Raw genomic sequence first — 25,365 nt, forward strand, 5'->3', positions numbered from 1 at the left:
GCACTTGGCCAAGAAGACAAAAAAGAAGAAGAATAGAGGACTTTTAATTAAACCCTCAGGCTGTAGGACGTTATTACAGTGCCAGCAGACTACTTTACTTAATCAACTTTGGAGCTTTTTACTGGACGATATTTCAAATTAGTCCTTCGAAACCCAATCAGCAACTTCATTCCCAACTTTGCTCAGTCACCTGCGGCGGGACGCAGGACCCCTGTCCGTGCTCCCCACCCTCTCTGACATCAACCAGGCCCCCGCAGTCCTGGGAAGTTGAGCATGTGAGTTTCCCCAGGTCATTAGGGGGAGGCTTGAAAAGACTGTCACCAGGAAGGAGATAAGCCGCGAGGGGCGCAGTAATAAGGCCCCGAATAATAGCCCCTCTGTAGCAAGCCACCGAGGACACAGACCCGGGGATTAAAGGGAGCCTGAAAAGGAGAAAGTCAATGGACCCCCACAAAAAAAAAATATCAACCGGAGTGCTCGTGAATAGCAGAGGGGGGAGGGGGCGAGTTATCAGCATTCTAGGCGGGTGGGGGCACATTAGTTGGATATCAAGGTTCTATGTTTTGAAGATTGCTGATGAAATTTGCTCATGTCAGCATTTTGTAATCTAGAATGCATGTACTGTACACTGTGACAATATGGGACAAAAGTGATGTCCTCCATGAGGACCACTGAGAAGTCAAATTGAAATCTAAACAATTTTCTTCGTAAAGGATGCAGATCCTCATCGTGCCGCTGAAGACCACCACGCCGCACCGAGCTCACAAAACTCGAGGGACGACGGGCTCCTTGCCAGGTATCGAACCACACAACGCTCTAATCTGTCATAAGCAAAGTCAGTTGTCGCGACACATGATAAAATACATTGTAAAGCAGTCCAGAAGAATAGAAAACGGGTGGGGGGGGTCCATTTATGAGCTTTGCTTCAACTGATGAGCTGCCAAGTGATTAGGTCATCCCGTACGACGCAATGAATAAGTAGTCTGGCCACGGAAAACACTGCAGATTCCCAGAACGTGAGCCATGTTGTCAGCGTTTAATCTGAAGCAGGCGCTGAAGGGTGAGCTAGCTCAGGTGGGCCCCAGCCCATCTGTGAGGGGGGCCATGTGGGATCCATCAAGGCAGTCCTTAACATTATTATGACAGTCAATGGAAGACTTCTTCTCTCTTTGATTAATATCCAACTTAAAGATATCGTTTTGAAACAACAATCTGACTTTGATTGTCTGCTAGCATAATGCTAACATTAAATGTAAAATACCATAAAGGAGCTAACGAATATGCGACTATTATTACTATAACTCACTGAGTCAATTAGTTGTGAAACTCTTCTTTTGTGTCTGTGTGATACTGCCCCCTAGTGGCCAAAGCGCAATGAAATAATGGGATTTTCATTATGTTGGACGTTTTGCCACGTTTGCCAATGCACACGTGATCTACTCTGGGTCCCCACGTTGCCCCCCCTTCGCCGTCAATGTCACGAGCACTTACGAGACGTGAGCCCATTATACTGCTAACCACTCACCAAGTCCGCCACCCCGGGGGAGCGCCGCTCCACGATTGTTCTGTGAAGCCGAGCGGCCGAATCAAAGCCTCCCGCGGCAGGAGACCTCCTTGAAGCACCCCGGTCCACTCCGTGGCGTGTAAGGAGTGCAGTTGCCCCCGTCTATAGTTTTAGCAGCCCTCCAACCCCTCCCCTCGACCTGACCAGGAGCAGTGAGCCAGCCGGGCAGGCCTGTGAATAAGCACAAGAGAAGGAATGAGCAAGTGAATGGGTGGTCCGTTCACCTCGGGATTGGACTTGATGGAAGCTAAAAGAGCTCTCATGCGGTGTCACCTCCAACAATGCGCCAAAAGAGTTCAGACTTCCTGGAAGAACATTTTCTATGCTCTCGGTCTCTTTTTGTCTGAAAAGGGTTTCTTCGGCTTCCAAGTCTTCCAGCTTCACAAAAAAAGTGGTGTTGTCGTTTTTTGTTGAATGTGCACATTCGCTGTCATTTTGTGTCACCCGACAGTTGTAATGTATAATTGTGTGCATTCAAAGTAACATCTCAAACAATTAGTGGTGCAGTGAATTAGTATAGTCCTCATTTGTATTTTGAATAATTTCAAACATGGGTGCAAATATATAATATATAATAAAAAAATATATATATAATATATATATTTTTTTTTAATTAAAAAAAAAAAAAGATATATATATTTTTTTCATATATATATATATATATATATATTTTTTTTTTAATGCATGCAATTTCATGACACCATGTCCATTCGTGGAGTCATTTGTGAAAAGGACCACGTGTTGATACTTGTAATGAGCTTTGCTGTGTGTGAGCATCCAGTGGAGGAGAGCGGGAGGAGGTCACATGATGCTGGGGGGGGGGGGGGGGGGCCGGTGGGCTTTCGTTGACTGCTGTTGTGCAAACACAGGCGGTACAATCCAAGAAAAGAGGGAAGGGGAAGGCGAGGGGTAGGGAGCATTGAAGCAACCACACCAGACAGATCTATGTCTGTCATCTTCTTGTACGACACACACACACACACACATGTATGCAGCGCAGTGTCACGCAGGTTTCATGTGAAGGCACCTTTGATCAGAGCAGCTCTCAGATGTTTGCCGGCTTCCCTGCCATTTAAACCTGTTTACACAACTCGGGACTGAAGCTACAACGGCTGCACCCGTTTGAAGCTTCCATAAAGAAGCGTTCCCGCCGTGGAGGCCTATCCAGAAGGTGCTACCCAATAGCGGCTCCGCATTTGATGCGACGGTCACGACAGATTGAATTCTGAAGTCTACAAAACGGTTTTGTTAATTCACAGAAAAGATCTGTAGAAGCTTCATTATGGAACAGGAAAATGAATGAAAACAGGAAACCTACGGAAATAAAAGAATGCCGAGACGGCGTTTTGATTATTCGGAGTATGACAAGTTGAGTCGAGTTACGTTGACAACAGCACTTTGTACACTTGTACCGAACATCTTTTCTGTAATGTTTGGGTGTAGCATGTTCAAGTTGCTATCTGCTAGTACGAACGTACAACGTTGTTATCATCACAACGAGGCACTTTTGGGATGATGCATCGTATGCAAAATATCTCCAATACAAAAATAAAAGACAACAGAGTGGATTTTGTACACTTAGTAAGTAGTGATAAGGATTTTGCGAATGAGTGGCTAATGCTAATGTTAGCTTAGTCTGTAGGCTATAACAGACTGCTACTCGCGGCAGCTAGGTCATTTTCCTCGCTTACGAAGCGCAGCGTTGAGTGCGACTCCAGCAAAGTGACAGAAGGTGTGACATCTCGAAACAATCTTATCACAAAGCATTCTGCCAACACTAATTTTAGACATCTTGCTATCACCTAGCCCAGGTTATCATTGTCTCCCTCCCCGTCCTTTGAGACCTCCGAGAGCGGCCATCTTTCACCGTGGTCTTCATCAGGGGACACCTCGGACATGTTGACGGCCAGCTTTGACAGTGTGCTCTTCACTAGAGACTGAACAGAGTGTCCTTTTGTGTCGTCCCCAAGCACCAAATGCACTCCAAGATTTCAGTTTATATCAAGAACTAGAAACTTTTATCTGGAATTATTTTTAGAGCCGGTAAATTGGCTGCTGCCATGACGAAGGGTTCAAGTAAGCACCGGCGACTGATCGGACTGTAAAATAAATATTGACTGAGACGGAATAAAAAAATATATAGTTGCTGTTAGGGATTTCTTCTATTTTCAAACGATTGTCTGTGCAGTGACGGCTATATGGACAAAATTTTCATTGAATTCCGCCTAGCAACAGTTCAGAAACAGGAATCGGAGCAATTTAGTATGTACGGTATATTAATATAGCAGTAGATTATTAAATTGTATCTACATCGCTAAAAACAATGTCATCTTCATGTTGACCTGTATTATTTTGGTTGCTAGTCATAAATAGTACACCAGTTGTCCTGCTCGGGGTCATTTGAGACGTAGCTACGGCTTATTACTGTGAGAATACGTATGTGAATAAGTAGGATACTATAATGACGAGGAATGTTGTTTGTGTGATGATATCATGAAAATTAGAAATGGTAATGAAATCCCTGAACTCATGGGAAGTGATGAGAATATGTCACTGGGACGCTGCCATTGAATCTCTGCCAGTTTAAAAGTTCACAGCTGTTAATATCCCAAACACGAGGCAGCTGTCCACTGCACGGCTTACGCCAGTTAACACGACGGACGGATTCTACACCGGGAAATGCAAACTAAAATCACTTCAACTTTACATTACTGTGAGGTTTCTCGCATTAGCAAGCTAGCCCGCCGCTCGCTAGCTAGCTCTATGTCAACTGCGCCGTCCTCCAAACTTACCTTGCCTAAACTTGAAATGTTTACTAAAGCAAATTATCCCAAATTCATCTCAAACATTCGGGTAACAAGAATTCCCTGGTGAAACCAAACCCTGGCAGGCGATCACAAGACTTGTCGTGAGCGTAGTAGGGAATATTCCTGGCATGACCTGCTCGGATCCACTCTTCGTGACAGTGATGTTTTATTTTAGGGTTTATGACTTTCCTCTCTTACATAGTGACTGGTCTTTTTTAACTGTCATTGATACAGCCATACAATCTATATTTTTTTATAAACGGCATTGCATCGTCTCCCGTTTAAACCCATCCCTTAACCCAAACACATGCCCTCACACTGAGCCCCTATTAGCCGAGCAAATATAAATAGAGAACATATGGTATGGGGCAGAAAAAAAAAAGCATTAGCTCAGAGCCCACAAATTACACCGGGGAGTTAGTAATAATAGTGTATAGTACATGCAGGATCATGCTGTTAAAAGTTTTTAGTGACAGACGGTACACATGTGGTGTTAAAGGCTTGAAAGTGGCTTCTAAGTAGCTATCAGCAGGTATTAGCTAATGAATCTTGAGCAAACATTGGAGTGGAGTAGCGCCGCTGAGGTCAAACACGATCCGTCACACAATGCTGGTGAACGAGAAAAAAATCATAAAAATCAAAATAGATAGATCTGGAATTTAACTTCACTGTCTTGTTGATATGATGATTTCAGTGGTTCTGCTCTTCATACGTGTTGCCAGGGACTTCTGGTTTCCATGGATCAGTTCATGTCAGACATGTGTCTCCGTCATGTGGTATCCCGCAGGGTTCTGCTCTTGGTACCATGTCGATCTGTAATTGATTTTTCCTTGTCGACACGTTATTAAAAGTCAGAGTGAAGCGACCAGGCGTCATTGGATTGGGTCACAGTCTGCTGCGTTCCTTGTCAGATCTCAACATGGGAAGATTTCTTCTAAAGGTTCCATTTTTATTTTTAAGTTCTTCACTAATTAATCCTGAGGGGAAATTTGAGTACGCTGGGGTCAAAGCTAATTCTGGAAAGTTGTTTTTTGTTTCTCAACTCTATAATTGCGGTCATTTACATCTAAAAGTTTAGATCTAAAAGTTCTCTCTGTGTTTCCTTCATCGCCAATGCAAAATTGAAACCACTAGGTCGGTTATGATGTCATGGTCTTACAGGACTCATGCTGTCAAAACTTTTTTCCCCCTTACTCTCCGTAAACAGTAATCTTCTTCATTATTTGACCATCATGTGATGATTCATCACCGAGATGGCAGCACTGCCGCTTTGACCTTGTTTTATTGCCGTCTGCGGGGCTCTGACAGACACTGGCTTGCTCTATGGGAGCAGGAAAAGAGCTTGATGGACTACTGTGTTTAAAGACCACAGAGGAATCCTGCTGCTTATGAAGTCTCGTTGAGGCATTGGGAGGGGGGAAGCGGAAGCGTCTTTAGCGGGTGTTGGGGTGCGGGGGAAGCTTAATCTGCAATGCAAGCCAACACAAGTCTCAGGTGGCCGAACTCCTTGATCACCGCACCATGAGAGCCACCTGAACGGACCAAGGAAGGGGTCTAGGGGGGGGGTTGTGGTATGGTTTGTTATGGTAACGTCTAGAATGATGGCGCTGTCTCCACACCAGTGATTTCCATTCATGCTGATCCTCAGATGGTCCAAACTTGTGACACCAAGTCGCTTAAGATACCGTCTAATACTGCAGTTGCGATAAACCAGAATGGTTAAGATGATGTGATTGTCAAACAGAACGTTTTGAGATTACGAGATTGCTTAATGGGGTTATTAAAGGCGAGATTCCGATGTGTAGCAAGCGGTATGGATCACTAACCCATTCAACAGGTGCACATCTTCAGGAAGATCCCAAATTAATGACGAGGTTTAGCCCAGTGCTATTTTCGGCTTTAGCTGTCAAAAGTCCAAAAGAAAACCCAGAAGGCTCAATTCAATTCAGCATTTTACCCATTGTAGGCCTACATAGAGGATTGCACAATACACCCTCCTATATGAGATCCAGAGATGCTTAACACGTGAGAACCCCGGACCTCCTTCACCCAAAACACTGACTTTCCAGTTTCTAGTAATTTGAGCTTTCTTTCGAGCAATGACCTCAGCCCGAGAATGATGAAGGCTGTGTTTGCCACATCTGTGAGAGAAATTGATGCGTTTCCCCCAACTCAACAGGGACTAAGTTGGTATTTGCACAACTCACAGCCATTAGTCCGTAATCCGCATTACCAAAACAGCTCGGACCTTTTGTACCAAGGGCTGGTTCCCAATTGGAGGATTCCGAGAAAGTTTATTATAAACACACAAGACAAAAACCCTGGAGAAGAGTGCAGTCACAGATGAGCGTACTGATAGGCACAACAATCCAAACAAGCTCGACTGGGCTCACATGGTTTACTTTAAAGTATGCCACGGGGGATGTAAACTCGTTAGTAAGAACAGGTATGAAGCTCAAATGATGGTTCAAGTCCTTGGCACCTGTTTGCTGTACAAAATCCAAAGAGTCAACATCCCCGCAGTGCTTATTATGCTTGACATGCCGCACATTTGGAACAGCCCTTCTACCCCCAACCTTTCATTATTGTCGAGAAGAACCCAAACTGTTGGATCTGTCCAGAACTCGAATGGATTCTTTCTCGGCGAATGGTCTACCGACTCTTTGGGTTTATAAGAATCTTGCCATTCGCAGGTGGTAAGCTAGCAACTGTAATTTTGTCGTAATTGTCTAGTTTAGTGGCATTCAGTGGCGTCACTCAGTGTGTGGCGGGTCTGAGGGTGGTCCATCGCGTGGGACGCCATACTGAAGCGTTCACAATCCGATGACAACCATGTACATCATATTTTGGTTTATTCTAGGAACAATAATTTACAGCCAAGTACATATTTCCAAAAATCAAAACAGACCACAAACCACTGGTTTAGACCGCTTCAGGATCTGAAACATAAATCTATCTTTTCCACAGTCATTGTAGTTGTTGTTGAATATCTTGTGTGGATTTATTTTGAATGTCCGTGTCGGAGGGATGGTCAGGTCGTCTTCATGGCAATGGCTACTTCGAACGAGTGGTGATGAAAGTCAACGTGGGATTTATCTTCTCAATAGCAGACGATGATATTTATTACAGATCTAAAACATTCTCATCGGGTTAGAGTGAGCAAGTCCGTGTTTGAACCGTTACCAGGTGTGTCTCCGTTGGGGGGGTTCCGTTTTTGTGAAGCAGATGTTTATGAAACGATGCCAGATCTTCATCTTCTATGAATGGGTAAACTTTTTCAGATGGGAAACCCTTTCGCAAGGAATTGAGGATTACATCAGTCGGCGAGAAATCACAGCAGTCTTAGCTGACGCCATCCGATTGGACGATATGAGGCTATGCGATAATATCTTTGTCCGACTGTGATTTCGTAATTGCTATAGCCGCTGAAAAATTTCATTTCAGCTAAGCAGTAGAAGGTCGATGGATGGATGGAAACTTCAAAAACCGATTGGAATACTGTCACGCTTTGTACTGCTAATTAAAGTTTGACTGTGTCAGGATTTTATCTGTCACATTCCTTTTTGTTTTGGGGAGGAAAAAAAAGTAACACCATGGGCTTGCTTTGTGCGCCAGGAAGCTTAGCATCCCCCAAAAAAAAAAAAAAATCCGGTGAGCCCGGCGAATCCAATGAGTCACAATGCTGGCTGTTCAAAAAGACGTGAAAGACAAAAGTGCTTTTCATATGTCCATCGACTTTGCATAAGACTTCAACGCGACCAAAATGATTAACGACAAGCTGAGTGCCTCGTGGTGATCGAGTGAGTCGACTTCCTCTGGCAGGCGACAGTGAACGATGGCTCCACGATGCCTTCCGCTCTCTTTGTTTCTTTTGCCTTTTGATTGGCTCCCTTTTCCCACAAGTGATGATTCCAACTGGCATAATAGCAAAATGTGTGGAAAAAAAATATCAGTCCTCTCTGACCCAATCTTTAGATTTTCACTGTATGCCGAGAATACAAATGGCAGAAATTATGCTCGGACGATATCTAAATTTTCCCAAAGATACAATTTGGCTGATTTTTATCGGTCCACAGACAGATTCTAAGTTTTGTGTATGCCAGTCACATTTCATTCAAAAATACTATCCCATCAATTGACACTGAATGGAGTTGGTTGTGTTCACACCCACAACGGTGCAACCTGCCCTTTTTTTCAACACGCCAGTTTGTGTGGAGCTGTCAAATTACCAACAACCTTTAGTTTTATGGTCAGTAACACTTTGAACAAGTCATGCTATCAACGTTACATCGACTCGCTTACCACTTGCACCATTTATTGCATCAATATTGTCATTGGATTTGCATACATGCAGTCCACAAGGGTGGACTTAACGCATGGAGCTCTTCTCTCTCTGTCTCACCATTGGCTCTGTGGGGCCGGAGGGGGCGTTGCTTCCCGGGCTTTGGTGTGTGAGTTTGTGTATGTGTGTGTGCGCCTTGAGTTTGCACAGGGTGGTCGAGGAGGGGATGGCTGAGGGAAAGCATACTTGGCACCGCTCCCTCTTTTCAGCCGACACTCTCTAGTTAGTTTGCAGCGGGCGGCTAACTCCCTGCAAGGGGGGGGAAAGACAAGTGTGTGTATGTGTGCGTGTGTGTATTTGCGGGGGGGTGGGATGCATGTGTCATAAATAAATAGTCTGGGCTGCTACTTTTTTGGAGTGGGGGGGCAATGCGATGAGGCGCGCGCACGACGCGGGTCTTGCGCTGCAGCGAAGAGCCTCCTTCGATCCGGCGACCTGCCGCTGCTGACAACCCGGCCGGCCTGGGGGGACGGACGAGGAGAGAGGGAGCAGGGGGGAGAGCTCGACGAAGGGGCCGCCGCGGACAGCACCGCCGTGGGAACCATGCAGTGTGCAATTTGGCTGGTGGGACTCGCGTGTCATCTGTCAGCGCTTGTGCGGCTCGCCGCGCAGTACCGGTTGCATCCGAAACAAGGTAGGCCGGCTTGCAACTTGGAGAAAACCTCGGTGACAACTCTGTTGTCCACTTTGCCTTGCAGAAGTCTTCATCAAGCAGCTGTCATCGTACGAAATCACCAGCCCGCTGCGGGTCAATGACTTCGGAGAGTCCTTCCCGCACACGTTGCACTACAGGCGCAGACGCAGAAGTTTGAACGACGAGCTGTCCGCGCCGCGGCTCCACTACCGGATCGACGCGTTCGGACAACGCTTCCACCTCAACCTGAGCGCGCACTCGGACTTCATCGCGCCCGCTTACGCGGTCACACACTTTGGAGCGGCCGACGAGAGTCAGTCGGAAGAAGCCGCGGATATGCGCCACTGCTTCTTCCGAGGACACGTCAACTCCCGGGAGGAGCAACCGGCGGTGTTCAGCCTGTGCACCGGCCTGGTGAGTACCCACTGACCGAGCCCCCCCCTCCCCTCCCCCGTCCTCCCTCTCGCTGCAACCCCGTTTGCACCCATCCGTGTCGCCCATTAAGCTGCAGTCTAGCGCAAGTTTTGCAAGTGCAGCGGGTTGCCAAGTCACATATTTTACATTAAGATAATTTCTTATGCCTGACATTATACATCTGTGGCATAGATATATGAAAAAATAGATTTGCAAGAGTTTGGACCAGTTAAGATAATCATGTTGGGACTCACCATTTTAGATGATTATATTTTTACTGTGGTATATTGCGATAGTGGTTTGCATGTATGGCTCACAGTTAAGAGGGCTTGAATTTGTGCTTGTATGATTTTGTTGGTTTCGCCTATGTGTGTTGTCGCACCCTTCCACGTGGCCAAAACAAGTCTAATTGTTGAATTCAAGATCTTCTTTAGTTGTGAGCGGTTCTGGTCCAGGGTGTGCCCCGCCCTGCCTCATGTCATCTGTGACACTAATGACAAGCACTCCACAGAGCAGCTTGATGGAGTCATGGGCTGCACGCCCGGCTCACGGTCAATAGGTCCCGGCCGGGTTTGAGTGGCACTTGCATGTTGCTGTCATGTGACTTGTTTGTGGTTTCTCCAATGATATTGTTCGATGTTGCTGATTTTGCTTCAGATGCAGGATTTTGCTTAGTTTGCATAGTGACACGAGAAGTACCATAACATAATGTTGAAGTCGTTCGTAACTGAGCCTTGTTATCTGTGCAGATAAATAATTTCAGGTTATTATAAATATATTGACTCATTGTGACTTTACTGGCCCGAAGTTGCTGGGGTTACTTGTACTGCTGGAGAGAATGTGAGAAGCAATGAAGGGAGATGACTTCATGGGTCACATAAGGCCCGGAGTCATGGCGGTTTTGACCCCTGCCACTCCCACCGGATTCTGGCGCGGGGGACTGTTTGGCGGGACAGTAATAACCCCCGGGGCGGAATTGCTATCGGTGACATAATCCTTATTTTAGATGGCCGTGCCTTGTACTGTACTGGGATAGTGAATATAGAACGTGTGCACGTGTTTGTTTTTTTGTGTGATATAAAGAAGTAGATCAGGATGAATTATAATAAAAATACAGATAACTGATTTTTTTTTCTTTGGGGGGGGCAAAATGTATGCAACCTGTAAAAGCTCTGCTGCAATGCTCCATCGACAGGCAGAAAAGAGCCACTCCATAAAGCTCTCCATCTCCATGTTTGCAAAGCAATTTAAAAGCTGAGGTTTGCCAAATCGATCAGGCTAATCATCCTTTAATTGCCCCCTCTGCCTTGACTTTGATGAATGACTGGCTTATCCAAACATGTTTGCATCCTTTTTCAAGCAATCTTTGTTGGTTAGCCGCATCATCACTCATTGAGAATGACAGCACAATGGAGATGGCACCAGAGGCTCTTGGGTCATAAATGTGTCCCTATCTGATCACTGGACCTTAATGGCCTGGGCCGCTTTTTTTTTTTTTTTTTTTTTGTCAGGATGAGGTCATTAAGGAATAATTAAACCCTAAAACAAAGGAGTCATTCTGAGGTCCGAAAAGAAGCAGGTTCCCCTTTCCTCGCCCGGAGTTACTCAAAGCTGAGAAACGGCCGTGCCCGAGGACCATTTGGCCTTTTCGGAATGAGCCTTGAAAGAGAAGAAGCGACGTGAAGGACGAGCAGTTGGTAAAACGGCCGACTGGTTCGCACCGTGGGAAACGCTGGCTGTCGGGAGCCGGCATAAAAGAAGTGTGTAGCGAGTCAGGCCCGCTGACAAACGGGGCCATCGTCATTCCGACGCCCAGCGATGCGCCCCTGTGTAAAGATCACGCTGCCTGGGTGGGCGGGGCTACGCGCCACCTCGGCCTTGTAACCTCTTTTTCTTTTTTCCGTCATCCAAGCCAAAATTCAAGATACTGTAAACTCAACTTAGTTCACAACAAGCAGTAGTTTATTTCTTCTAAAAAAGGGGCTTGAATCTGTTTACCGTCAAACTAAACAAGAGAATTAAGCCTTCACGTTGTGTATTTAAAACGTCACTTTTAATGTCCACCAGTTAAGTGTTTTGAGTCACGAGTATGGTCAACAAACAAATTCGACTTGTAAGTCAAAACTCAATTTTTTTTTCCCACGTCAAGCTTCAAACGGGACCCCCACCCCGTCTCCCTCCTCCTCCAGGCGTTGGTCCAGTTCAGCACTCACTGTTGAACAGCAACCTTTGTGTCCAGCCCAATTTTTTTCCCCCGTCTTTTTTTTTTTTTGTGTGGAAACTCTGTCACCTCAATCCCACGCCCACCCTTTTACCCAAAATCCACGACTTCCTCTTTCTGCAGACGGAATCTTCCGATCAAAGTCAACTTGACATAGATAGTGATTTACAAGATACAGGTAAACATCTACCACCACTTACTACGTATAAATCATTGATGCTCTTTAAAGCGCGACAGCAGATGGCAGTGGGGTTATTTAAGTCTTCCCCCAAATGAGAATGAAAAATGAAGCAAATAGCCTGAGGAGACCTTGACTTGATCCTGACAACTGTTTACAAGGTCAAGAATGAGTGCAGCCAAAGATGCTTGTCATTGCTGCCTTGACAAGGAGAAATCCAGAAGGACAAACAAGTCAACGTTTTTCCGCCGGCTTTCGGAGATTCATTGAGGAGTTGATAAGTGCGGCATGCTTCGACAATTTTATTTTGGGAGCGTAATTCTGGGTAAATAATGACAATGAAAATAGAACTTCTATTTTATTTATTTACTTTCTTATTGACTCCTGCATTAATGGAGAAAAATAGCATTCAATCATCTCTATCGTGTAACATTGCAGCCCCTAATGTTGACTTCCAGTTTCCATTTGGTGTCAAACCCAAGGCCCAGGGGCCAGATACGGCCCTTGACATAATTTTATGTGGCCTGCGAAATTTATTTTGCATCGACTTTGTGTCATTACTAAAATTACAAATAGTCCTCATTTTTTAATAAAAAAAATAGAGACATTCTTTGCAATATTTGAAAATTTTTTACTAGTCTCTGATTTCAAAACTAGTTAGCTCGGCACTCAACGTATGCACTGTAGCACTCGAGGCACGTGGCGCTTTCGAGGATCCCTGTAGCAATCACCGTCCGCGCTAATCCTCCACCCTTTGAAAGACAGTCACGTTTTCCGTATCCAAATCGCACCCCTCCTCTTTCTCTCCATCAAGTGTCACTTTGCTTGGACGACTGCGGAATAACGAGGCAAAGGAAACATTCCAGCGTGTGATATCCTGTTCAAGCGTGCGCATGATATGACCATGCAAACAGCGTTGTGCCTCATGGTTGAGTGAGCTAAGGCGCTTTGCGAGGTCCTGAGCTGCCAAATCAATATTAGCATTCCTCAATCCGTGTATGATGATGATGTAACTGCTGCCAGCAGGGAACTGTACGTTGTCAGTCAGAACTGCGATGGATAAGAATTGTCTTGTCCTGGTGTTTGTTACATCGTTCTTTCCGACAAGACTTGTCTGAGTCGGCGTGTCAATCAGACAAAAGTGACGCCTCGAGGGGTTCTGCGAGCTCCTAGACCGCAGCTATTGGAAGTATGGAAGCTAAGTGGGACCTGGAATGCGCAATATATTTTCAATTTTTAACATTTTTACTCAGGGAATTAGTGTAGACAATCAGTTAGCAGACAAGCTAATGCTGATTGCTAATGCAAATCTATGCTAACCTATACATATTTCACTCTCCAGATGGGCACTTTCACAACACCGGACGGCGAATACTTCCTGGAGCCCCTCTTGAACGCCGAGGGGGAGGAGGAATACGACGACGAGCACCACAAACCCCATCTGGTCTATCGACACGAGAGGAGGCGCAACATCTCCAGCGACGGCGAGTCTTGTTCGGCCTCAGGTAACAGACGTCTTGCCCGTAACCGCCGTCTGGCTGACTTACCGCCTCATGACCTCGCCCTGAAATGTAAATTATACCCAGTCACAATTTCTCTTTCATTAAAGGGGAGTGTCCCGCCTGAAATGTAATCACTTTAATTCGTAAAAGTGCTTGATCGCAGTCAATGTTTCTGCCAAAGTTCTTTATCTCAACTCAGTTTGGAAAGCTAGTGGGTTGTGATGAGATGACGAACCAAAGGGGATTTTAGGATTTCGTCATGGCCTGAATGTTTCTATAGAAATCTTTGGGGAACACAGATTACACCGGGCCTTTGATTTTGAAGGACTAAGTGGTCCGGCAGGTTCCCTCTCTGAACGGGTACAGACTCTAAAACAAAGGCTGATTTTAAAATGAGGATAGAAAGTAAAGATGGCCACTGTGGCCAATGGTTGTCATCCATTTGCATAATTAAATGTTCAAATTCTATCTGTTGTGACCTCTTTTTGGGTGGTGAAGAGCCCTTGAAAAAAAGGGCGACCGAGCGGATTCCGGTTGCTGTTGTCATCCTAGCGAGAAGCTCGGCGGGCAGCCTTTGTTGGAGGGATGCAAATAAATCTTGTGTGTGCAAGCTGCTTCGTTGGCTTGTTGTCTCGAGCTGGGCCATTGTCACACGGCCGTGGTGGCTATTGTGTGCCTTGACAATTTAAAGAACTCGCACTGACCTCCTTCATATGCTTTGACTTTTCGGCCACTCAGTCTGTGTGCGGCAAACAGAGACGAGAAATGTAGATTGTCTCAATTGTGGCTATTGCACGTCTAACTCCCTGGGAACGAGTCCTCGATTCAAATTTTGCTCGTGTGGCTTTTTTTTTTTATCAGGATATATACGTATATTTTAAGGGTGTGTTCGATATGAATGAAAGATGATTCGATACGCGACTACGGTACGATACGTGCCGTCTTGATGTAAAGACGTCAGGCAGACAATACGCGAAGGGATTAAAGAGCCCGTGGAACTGGGCTAGCATTGACTGTGAAGTGTCCTGAGATGCGACTCTTCTGCCTTATCAGATTGAGCCCCTCTTCAGATGTGGCGATATAAAATAAGTTCTTTGAAGGCCACACGGAGCCAAAGTCAGCAGGCCCCTCTTGTCTTTGTAAGCCACGGAGTACGCTACACGCTATCGCTAGCAGGCAACATGCAAACAGCGATTGTGCGACGCTCGACTTATACAACAACTCGAGCAGCGACTGTTTCTTGGTCTGCTTCGTTCACAAGTTCGGTAAATGTGAAATACGAACTTGCCCGAGAACTCTTTTTGATTCTATTTTAAAAATCACACATTGAACATATTGGTCACAAGACATAACATTAAACAACAACTGTTTTTCCTAAGAAAGAGCCACATGCTAAGCTAACAATCACGTGTATGCGTTTTAGTCATATCTTGCCTTTTCTTCCTAAAATGTAACAAGTGACCAGCCGTTTTATTACATCAGCCATCCATATGTTTGTATTCATAAATATCATACCAGAGCAAAGACGTAGCAACGGGCTAAGCTAACGTTAACGGTCCAGAGCAAAGAAACAGCCACGTGCTAAGCTAACAAACTTGTTTGCTTTGGTCATTTCTTGCCTTTTGTTTTGAAAAATCACAAGTGACCAAAAGTATGAAGAAAAAGTCTGTAAACTTGTCTGTGAAATTATTTCATTTAGTCATTTTCTAACATTGTAGCCACTAAAATGGTAATCACCATAAAAGCAACAAGTTGCGGCTAGGTTTACTATTCAAATTATGTTCATTGTACGACATTTTCCCTATTGGTCCATAAACTGTTTACACATTCTCCTTTTTATTACAAATCAGATTTGTCTCATCTCATCTCACAAATGATGTGCCAGAGAATCGGCGTCGTGGTCTTTTTGGAGGAGCAATAGAAACTCTCATATTGTGGGGGGGTCAGTCCCCTTGTCTTTTTATTCCCCCTCTTCCCACTTTACGTCTCCGTGAAGAGGACCCTGGTACTAAATTATAATTGGTAGCTGCTGTGTGAAAGTTGAATGGTCCGGTGGGCTTTGGACTTTGAAGTGCTTTTAAAGAGGAGTTTACTATTTGAAAGATGGATAACAATGAGGGGAATTGGTGGGGGGGGGCAGGAGGTTGCCTTTTTCAACTATCGTCGCCCAAGTACTCACAACATCTTTCTTTTTAATGTCTTCTAGAGTGAAACATCTTTTTGAATCAGACCGAGATGAAATAAGCTGCTTGTTATCAAGCCAAACAACATGTTTATCAGCAGGGAGCAGGCGAGGATATATATATATATATTTTTTTACTCAGGTACGACAGCTTGACGAGATGACAACAAGAACGCTTGTTTGCCTTCAAGTTTCCACAGTTTGTACAGTCGTCTTTCGCAGAAATATGCGTCGGAAACAGAGTAAGTCAATGTTTCCGAAGCGCCCATTGAGGTGTCAGCGATAAGAGCTTTTAAAAGTGTTACCCTCGTGTGTTGTTTCAGCAATTGAGAGACTGTTTACAAATCTTAACATGCTTTTTTTGCACGGCTGTTTCGAACGCTTCGTCTGTACAAACATTCCAGAGAGCCAAAGCAAAAGTATGTCCGTACGTATATATAAATATATCAATATTTCCATAATAATTTTTACACTTATTTATGACATCATGACTTTAAGCGATATTGCCGTGAGCTTGCATGTGAATCCCGGCATGAGTGGATAGAGATCGCCACAAGGATGAGGGTCTCCACAATGAGGGTAGATTATTTTCTCCTACATACCCATTTGAAGACGAAGAGGGAGCCTCTTTCTCGCAGTTTTTGTCTGCTACTCTGAATACCAGTCCCCCCCCCACCCCCTCACTCACTGCCATACTTTGAATGTATTAGGAACAGTAAATTGAATATGGACAGTTTGACAGCAAACATTAGCAGCTGAATAGCTAAACACTAGCGTCCCAATGTTTTGTTGTCGGCGGTCATTGATGCCCGTTTTGTTGTGTTGTTTGGCGGCCTTTGATGGGGCAGTACTGGGCCCACATGACATCCATGACCCCTGACCCTCAACATAATCACTGTATGGGATTGCCCCCTCGGTGCCCACTGTGCATACATGCTAGTTCAAATGCCAGCATCAGGTTTTTTTTCTTTTCTTCTATTTTTTTTTGTTCAATGGGTTCATTTACATGGAAAAAGGGCCCTCCCTCGCCCCGGGGTCGGTTTTGAACGAGCCGACTTGAATCGCTGTCCCGCTCTCCCCTCGCGCTTTCATGTATGTGAATAGAGCCACTTGTTGTTGGTAACTTCACTTCCCGCTTTGTTTGTCACTCGCAGGATGGATTAGCGTGACCTTCAGTTTTTTTTTTTTTTTTGGGTCGTACACAGTCAGCAGCTGGTTTGCAAAGCTGGGCCTCGCTCATGTTACAGAGGTCAGGGAAAGTGACTCTTAAAGGTCATGATGGACAGATGACCAATCACCTTTATCTCCGAGTCTCAGGTAAACGTCAGCTGGCTCCTGGAGGTTTAGTCGTCCTCTCATTCCTGCCCCTCCCCTCCCCTTCTCGGAGTGACAGGACCCTCGTTGAGTCTGGCAAACATTGTTTAACCGTCAAAATGTTCACTCGGCTATCTTTTCGTCTGCATACTGCAGCCTTGAGTGTTCTCATCTGAATCTGTGTTACCTCAGCCCCCACCTCACATATTTATTGTCTTCTTAGAGTAAATTTAGAAATAAGTGTTGGGGTGCCTTGGGGGCGTGGCCTAATGACTGATTCAGTCCCGTTTGGGGGTTGGTCCTGTACTTGATTCTTACTACACCGATACTTTTTCACTTGGGTTACACCTAGCTTGTTTTTTTCAAAAACTAGTCAAAAACAGTAGCTATAAGAAGATGACAGAAACTGTGACACGCCGCAGTTTGTCTTCTTAATGAGCCAGCGGACCCGTCGGGCCTGGCGGTTCTCCACAGAACCGAGAACAACAACAAGAGTCTCGCCCAGCGTGTATCCTTTCATAAATGTTGTCATTTGCTTGGCTCCAGCTGCCCCGCGGTCTTCCACTCCAGTGCCCGCTTGTCTTCATCGCAAAACAAGCTCAAGAAGCCAATATAGCAAAAGCATGAAATGGATTATTGGCTTTCCGCAGTCAGTCATCGCAAATGATCTCGCCGCCGTTTCCCCTCTCCACATCAAAGCGTTGCTCTTTGACTCTCCCTCAGTTCCGAGTCAAGAGTATCAATGCCGAGAGGCCGACAATAGCAAACACACATCTCATTGTTGAACTAATTAACATTCTTTTACAACGGCCCGCTGAGAGTCAAAGCGCTCCCGTCCCAGGGTGCCAATTAAGCGGACAGTGTACCTTACGCCGAGCCTAGGTAGTAGTGCTTCGCGTCCACGCAAGGCCAGATACTCCGGTTACCGTCCATTAAGAGGAAAGGTGCCATTAAGTGCAATTGTGGTGGCTGGATGAAAGAAAGGCTAGTCGATTAAATGACTCAACTTTTATCTGCTTTTGTAGACTTACAGTAGTGCTTTGGAGACATGCTGAAAACTGCTCAGTGGTGGTCTATCCAAGAATGTGTTTGGAGGAGTGGACCGAAATACTTGTGATGAATGTGAATGACAAAAGCTGGCGAGGGGCCAGTGTCGTTTTTTTTTTTTTTTTTTTTTTGTGCTTTTGTGTCGTTTCCAGCTTGGCAGCTATGTGGGAGCTATCGTTCCAGCTGATATGGACTATCGGAGCAGTCAAGGCGTATATGGGCAAGGATGAAGACATTTTAACAACAAAAAGATTTTTAAGAAAAATACCCAAAAATTATAGCAAAATTGCATAATTCTTTAAAGGTTATCAGGAAACAGAAAAAAAATCAAACAAATTCAACCAGGATTACGGAAAACCCATACAAACATAAAGGAAAAATGTTTTTTATTGAACTTTTGACAATATCTTCAAAATGAAATGAATAATAACATTATTAAGAGCTCATGTAAACAAAATTAGCTGATCTCAACAGGTCAGAAGTTCACCTTGTCAACCGATCGATAGGCGACAACGCTGATGTTTCTCTGGCCCCAGTCCAAGGCAATGAGGAACCATCACTCACCTGTCGCATCTCCTCACCTCTGACTGTCAGTGACTGTCAATCCTCCACGGGTCTTTTTAAGACTACCCCAGACAGTCGACAGTGGCAGAAAATAACCCCAGCTGGAATCTGTCACGGCAACTCCACAGACACGACACGTCGGCTTCAATAAGCGCGAACACATGGCAGCCATTAAAGATATAGACTTTATCCGACGATATAGCCGCCAAGACATGCTCGGATCTGTCTGGCCTATCGGATACCACCGACTCAAATCGACTTGGCTTCAGCGGATCAAAAGCGCTAACGCGTCAAATACGGCCAAAGACATTTTCGTTGGATTGAAACCATACTGATGATGAGTCGGCTTTTTTGTGGAAACGCGCTAATCTGCTAGCATGAAAAGTTGCGTTCAGGGCTGTTTACTTGTAAGCCGTTCACATCGTCGGCTAACGCGACCGCTACTTTAAGGGATGCCGATTGGTCGTGAATGGTGACTGACGCCTGGTCTCGGTGCGAGTCAGGGCAGTCACCTCTGTCCTGTCATGGTGTAAGTAGCAGCTCAGGACTCGACGAGAGGCCGATTTGAACCTAATGCGCTTTGGGAGAGGTTATGTCCGGCTAATCTGCGCTGATTTTGAGGCTATTAAAACACTGACCATATTTTCACCTCCCACTCTTCAGAATTTTTTTTTTTTTATCTCGACTTAAAGGCAATTTCTTCGAGCTTCTCCTTACATGCTAATCCCTTTGAAGTCGGACTATCTACGGAGATGAGTCTGTTTAAGGGCTTTAGCGAAGGCTTTTGGGTTCCAGAGATTTTTTTTTTTTTCCTGTAAAATACAAAGCTCTGTTCTGGCTGTGTGCACGAGCACAGGCGGGCTTGGCTCTTCCTCTGAGACAGGCGCTGGCATGGGGCTCGGCCTCACGGCAGCGAGGGGCTACGCGGCCATTGTGCCAGGGAGTCACGCTCTGCCTCGCGTGCCCGCTGGGGGCATCGCTTGAATAATCTCAACAAGTTCTTTCTTTCTTTTTTTTGGCTTTTCACTGAGCTAACAGTTTCACACAATCTCTCTCTGTCTGACTGTCTGGAAAGATTGACCGCAGACAAGACAAAGGGACACTTCACCCAAAAGTTGAGGCGGTTGGTGAGGTCGATGGACTCCAAAGTATGCTCGCCTCTTGTGCGCTCAGTCATAAAATGCTCCATGAATGTCTGTTTATGTTTCATTTGGATTCCCCTTTTCTTTTAAGTGTTAGAAAATGCCGAGGGAAAAAGTTAATGTGACCTCCGAGAGCATAAACCCTCACCCCGAGTTATATTAGTGCTAGCAAAACATGAGAGGTGCCCTTCCCAGCAATGTAATCCTTCATAAAAACTACAGAAATCATAAAATTTAAAAAAACATTTCTACGTACCACAATGCTTTTAAAAATCCTCTGACATTGATAAAGTAACAAAAGCTAAAGTTATAGCTAAATTGCTAATTGGCGTCTTCTAATTTAGCTCAAAAATACATTGTTAGCGATAATGCTAATATTAGCGCTAAAACAATATTTCAGATGTCTGTTACACCAGTGTTGTAAATTACTAAATTAAAATATCTTTTTTTTTCTAGTCAATGGATTTTGATTCTTGCATAATTCTTATTATCTGAAATTAAACAAAAAAACTGATTTTATGTCATTTAGTGTTAATGTTAATATTGACGATCGCGTTATTATTTCAAGTAAACATTTGTGTCTTCTATTTCCGTCTCCATTCAGATGACAGCAAGAGGACAGTCTCTTTGGAGAGTCGAGGGAACATGGGCGACGAGCTAAACTCTCTCCGAGCCGCCGTGGACGCTAACGCCGCTAACGGAACGCAGCCCAAGCACCTCCGCCGACGCAAGCGCTTCCTTTCCTACCCTCGCTACGTCGAGCTGATGGTGACGGCCGACGCCAAGATGGCACGTCACCACGGACGCAACCTGGAACACTACATCCTAACAATCATGTCAGTAGTAAGTAAAATAATGTTTCTAAACATTATTACAGAAATTCCCAAAAACTATTCGACAGATGTACTTCACTTTGAGTGGTTACGATAATCAATTTAATTGAATCGAATGGCCATTCCTATTGACAAGAGCCAAGATGAGTGATGTTAAAATTGACTACTTGGGAGGTAGCGCGACTCGGGTCAAAGCAGAACATCCCTTCATTATCTCGAGTGACCGAGTGTCTGAAAATAGTCCGATCAGGTACAGTGGGGACCGTAAAGCAAACAGTTTGACATCCCAACATTTCTCCCGCCAGTGTTTACACGAGCCGACCAACAATATAGACGTCTGCTCCCAGCGGAGTCATAAAACTAGCGCCGTAGTAGGAATAGCTCATTGGTGCTGATCCAGAAAGACTTTTAGCTGCTGACTCGGGTATTTGGATAATACTTAACATCGAGGAGGGGATGCGTTGAGCTTTTTCTTTAGCTTGAAGGAAGATATATGGTGAAAGTTTAGAAAACCTGACTTTTCTGACCACTGTAACGGGGGCCAGACAGATGGAGCAAGGTGCTGTGTTTGACTTGGACGAAGGGCGAGCAAAGACAGGCCCGGCCGCTGTTTACGTCCCCCCCTCAGGGCTGAGACGAGCTAAATGTTTATAGTGTACTAATGAGTTCCTGTCAGGAGGCTGCACACGGCCCGAGGAGACCGCTTGCCGACCGTGACAGGGGTGCACCGGCACGGCGAGGGAAGTGGAGGGGAAAACGAGCGAGGGAATGTTTGGCCGGCGCTCAGCTTTAAGTCGGCCGCTGTGTTCAAGGCGCCTGTTGAGGAGGCTAATGAAATTTACTTTTAAGACCCTGGATATGTTGAACGGTATATCAGGTCACGTTAAGTCGCCCCCGGTGGACTGTAATTTGTATTATTGGCATTCCAAGCGCAAAGTGGTTCAGGTTTTTGGAAGTTTGCATTTTTTTTTGTCTGTGCCTTGTCTTTGTTACAGGTAGCAGCAGTGTACAAGGACCCCAGCGTGGGAAACCTCATCAATATCCTGATTGTCAAGCTGATCGTCATCCATAATGAACAGGTCTCGGTCGTTTCGGTGTGATTTGTAAACATTGACAATCCTCCTGGAAATCAGCATGGATGCTTTTATGTGTTTCCCAGGATGGCCCCACGGTGAGTTTCAACGCCGCCACCACTTTGCACAACTTCTGCACCTGGCAGCAGAAGCAAAACGTCAAGGACGACAACCACCCTTCTCACCATGACACCGCCCTCCTCATCACCAGGTACAATTGCCGGTAAAAAACAATCATCTTCCAAAATACATATTGATTTATTTTTCTTTCCCTTAGGGAAGATATTTGCCGCGCTAAAGACAAGTGTGACACTCTCGGTAAGATTTCTCCCCTCCTTAAAATGAACTTTCCGCTCCGAGCTCATAAAGCGTGCAGTAATGTGTTTATGGCAAGACGGCTAATAGCATTATAGTGAAGGGGCAGAGTGGTAGAAAGCGGGGTTAATCTCTCTTAGCGGAAGAAACGTTTTAATAATCAAAGGAGCACAACGTCTACGTGTTTACAGGGCTCGCAGAACTGGGGACCATGTGCGACCACTACCGCAGCTGTTCTATCAGCGAGGAAAACGGAATTAGCGCTTCCTTCACCATCGCTCACGAGCTGGGCCATGTGTAAGTTGCACGTCGTCACTGCGACGGATAGGGCCAAAGTGGGGCGCCAAGGGGGTCAGATTTTAGTTCTCGTACATACCAAAATATTAGCTGTAAAGAAACTCAAGCATTACCTGCCTGCGTATGTATTTCAATTTCAGCAGCTGTCGAGTCAGTCGGCTCGAGCCAGTTGGCGCGGTCCTCTCGGCGCGTTTAATCGCCGCGTTCACAGGCGAGACTATTTAGCGGGCCTGGGAAAGCCCGTGTCAGGTAGTGGGAGCCACTCAACAGAATTGCGCAGGATTAGGGACCCAATTTGCACTAATGGACTGGAGGCCCTTCTCAAATGGCTCGGAGGACCCCCCAAGCATTGATAGTCGATCTTAATCAGGTTTGAGGTTGAATATCTTGAATCCTAAATATGCAAAATTGACAAGAGGCAATCAATAATATGGGAAAAAATTGGATTTATAGTATGATTCCTCTCCCTTTTTGGCAGGTGCTTGTCTGACTTTGTGTAAAAATGTCTCATTTAATTGATACTTCCAGAATGGAAGCGTCGTCATAAACCCGCAGACATTCCAGCGAGCCTCAGTGGGCATTTCAGACGCATATTTGTGCTAATGACACGGCGATGCCTCCAACTCAATGCCTGCTGCGCCGCCGCCGCCATTGATTCTCCTAAACGATGCGTTCCCTCCCCGAGGGGGCACCGAACTGGCTGATTTACGGCCTCATTACACTAACAGCTTCTTATCTCTTTGAGGCCTTCGAGACTGCATGCTGTAAATTCACGTCAAGTCAATCAGCGTTCACACACACACACACACGCACGCACGCACGGACGCACATGCACACTGACATTGCAGCCAGCGCTGACCCACATCCTGTTGTAAACATCTTAGACATCCTACAGCTGCGCCGGGCTGCTGTGTGTAAATACACACACACGCGCTCGTGCATGCGAGAAGCAGAGCGACCCGTCCGGATTCTGCACAGCATCAAGAAAATGGACTTTTATAAGCTTGCCAATAACAGACAAGCAGGATGAATTCATTAATTTGCAGATGCACGGCGGCGCCCTTTGTTTTATATACATCAGCTCTGTTTTCTTTATTAGCAGCCGGGGAATGTATGCTGGCTTTTTTTTTTTTTGACTCATTAGAGGCATATGTTTTATTTTATATGCCAAAGGACTGGGTCAAACATTTTTGCTCCCATTTGACCAATAACGGATTAGCTAAGATTAGCGGAGCAACCGAGAAGAAATACCAGATAATTTGGTCATTACGCAAGATGATAGGATTTAATCTGCAGAAATCCAATTACATTTGATTTGAAGTATTTTACATGATGATTATTAAATCATTGTTATGTTAGTTGATGTTGCACTGACACAGAACTCTTACTGTCTTTCTGTCTCTCTTCTGTCTACCAGGTTCAACATGCCCCACGATGATAACCCCAAATGTAAAGAGGCCGGCATGAAGCACCAGTACCATGTCATGGCTCCCACCCTTAACCATGACACCAACCCCTGGTCGTGGTCCAAGTGCAGCCGCAAGTACATCACAGAGTTCCTTGAGTATGTACACGATAATATTGCCACATTGTCTGGACTTAACACACACACAAACTGCTCAATTGATAAGTGATAATGTCGAAACAGCTAGCTAAGTAACATCTCGCTGCATTAGCGGCTACCACTAGCGGCTGCCTGGATTCCAAACTCACAAGCTGCTCATTTCTTGAAAAAATAAACAAACAGATAAATAAATAGAAAATAGCTAATGAGCTGCTAAATAATTATTGAATACCACTAGCTCATTAGCAACATTAGCATTTGAACCAACATATCTGTCTACTATCCATGGTGCTAGCAACTTTGCTAACGGGGCTAGCTACATTATTTTGATTGGAAATAGAGCAAATGGACAATAACTAATTGTGTAAATATTCACAAAGGGCTGCCTTGTTAACCGGTTGAATCTCGTTAAGGCGTTTTTAGGCGAATGCTCATTTGCATTTACAAGGCCGAGCATCCCATTTTGGTTGCGGTTTCATGACATGGAACATTCCGGCATTCTTTATGAATCTCTTCTGCAACTTCTGTGCAGCACCCATGACAATGTGAGTCTGTTAAATAGTCAGCATATGGCGCTTGCGTAGCGACGGCTCGAGTGCATTGGTGGGAAATACCCTCGAGAGCGCTTTTTGAAGTCGCTCTCAAGCTAACAATGACGAGTATTGATTCAGACTACTCCTGTGGGTCCACCTGGTTCGAGTACGTCCATGTTTTGACTGCACGTTCTCGCCCCGAATTCAATCCGCAGCCCCCCCAAAAGACCTCTCAAACGTCCTCTTTTTGACATCACTGTTGCAGGAGAAAAAAAAAAAAAACCTGCAATGTCATTTAGAGTCCAACCCGACATAAAGAAAGCATTCATCCCGCTCCTGGCTGGATGCCGATTGATTGAATCTAATTAGATGTAGAAGTCTTAAAGAGGACATCAGTGACAAACGACGTTGTCGTCAGCAATGCGTGTGATGATGTTACCCTTTTGAAAAATGCATTTTATTTTTAAATATTTATTTCACTGTGTATATTGCAGGTTTTAACTCAAGGGACACATTTTTAGTATTTTATAAGCTTCCTGGGATATTCATTCACATTTTGATTTCATGGAAATGGATGCCAGCTGTAGGAAAGTCAGTTATGTAAACAGCGACACCCCCTAAAAATTTTAAATAAATGATTTAATTTTAATTAATTAATTAAATTTAAAAATCCATTTAAAATAAAAGAATGCGTAGGAAAAAAATCTGTGGCTAAATTAAAGGTTAATAATTTAACTAATTAATTAAATTTAAAAATTTGTTTAAAATAAAAGAATGCAAAGGAAAAAAATCAGTCAGCTATGGGAACCACTACACTAGCAACAACCATGAAGTTTCTT

At 44.9% G+C, this 25,365-nt stretch overlaps 1 protein-coding gene across 5 annotated transcripts in view; it reads left to right on the top strand.

The window, feature by feature from the left end:
- The window catches only part of LOC148396836 (A disintegrin and metalloproteinase with thrombospondin motifs 20), a 66,231-nt gene that overhangs the window by 6,043 nt on the left and 34,823 nt on the right, over positions 1-25,365 (top strand). The window contains exons 1-10 of one of the 5 annotated variants that reach the window (XM_088377623.1): positions 714-796; positions 3,371-9,347; positions 9,412-9,761; positions 13,503-13,665; positions 20,516-20,754; positions 21,740-21,823; positions 21,904-22,028; positions 22,095-22,135; positions 22,324-22,429; positions 23,847-23,993. In XM_088377623.1, coding sequence (XP_088233749.1) covers positions 9,257-9,347; positions 9,412-9,761; positions 13,503-13,665; positions 20,516-20,754; positions 21,740-21,823; positions 21,904-22,028; positions 22,095-22,135; positions 22,324-22,429; positions 23,847-23,993 — 1,346 coding nt within the window. In that variant the 5' untranslated portion in view covers positions 714-796; positions 3,371-9,256. Of the gene's footprint in view, positions 1-713; positions 797-2,420; positions 9,348-9,411; positions 9,762-13,502; positions 13,666-20,515; positions 20,755-21,739; positions 21,824-21,903; positions 22,029-22,094; positions 22,136-22,323; positions 22,430-23,846; positions 23,994-25,365 lie in introns of those variants that run through there. The other 4 variants (XM_088377624.1, XM_088377626.1, XM_088377627.1 and 1 more) reach the window with 4 other exon arrangements.

Source organism: Syngnathus floridae, chromosome 6 (genome assembly GCF_059516105.1).
Source record: "Syngnathus floridae isolate MCC-2025c chromosome 6, RoL_Sflo_1.0, whole genome shotgun sequence".
Taxonomy (NCBI): domain Eukaryota; kingdom Metazoa; phylum Chordata; class Actinopteri; order Syngnathiformes; family Syngnathidae; genus Syngnathus; species Syngnathus floridae.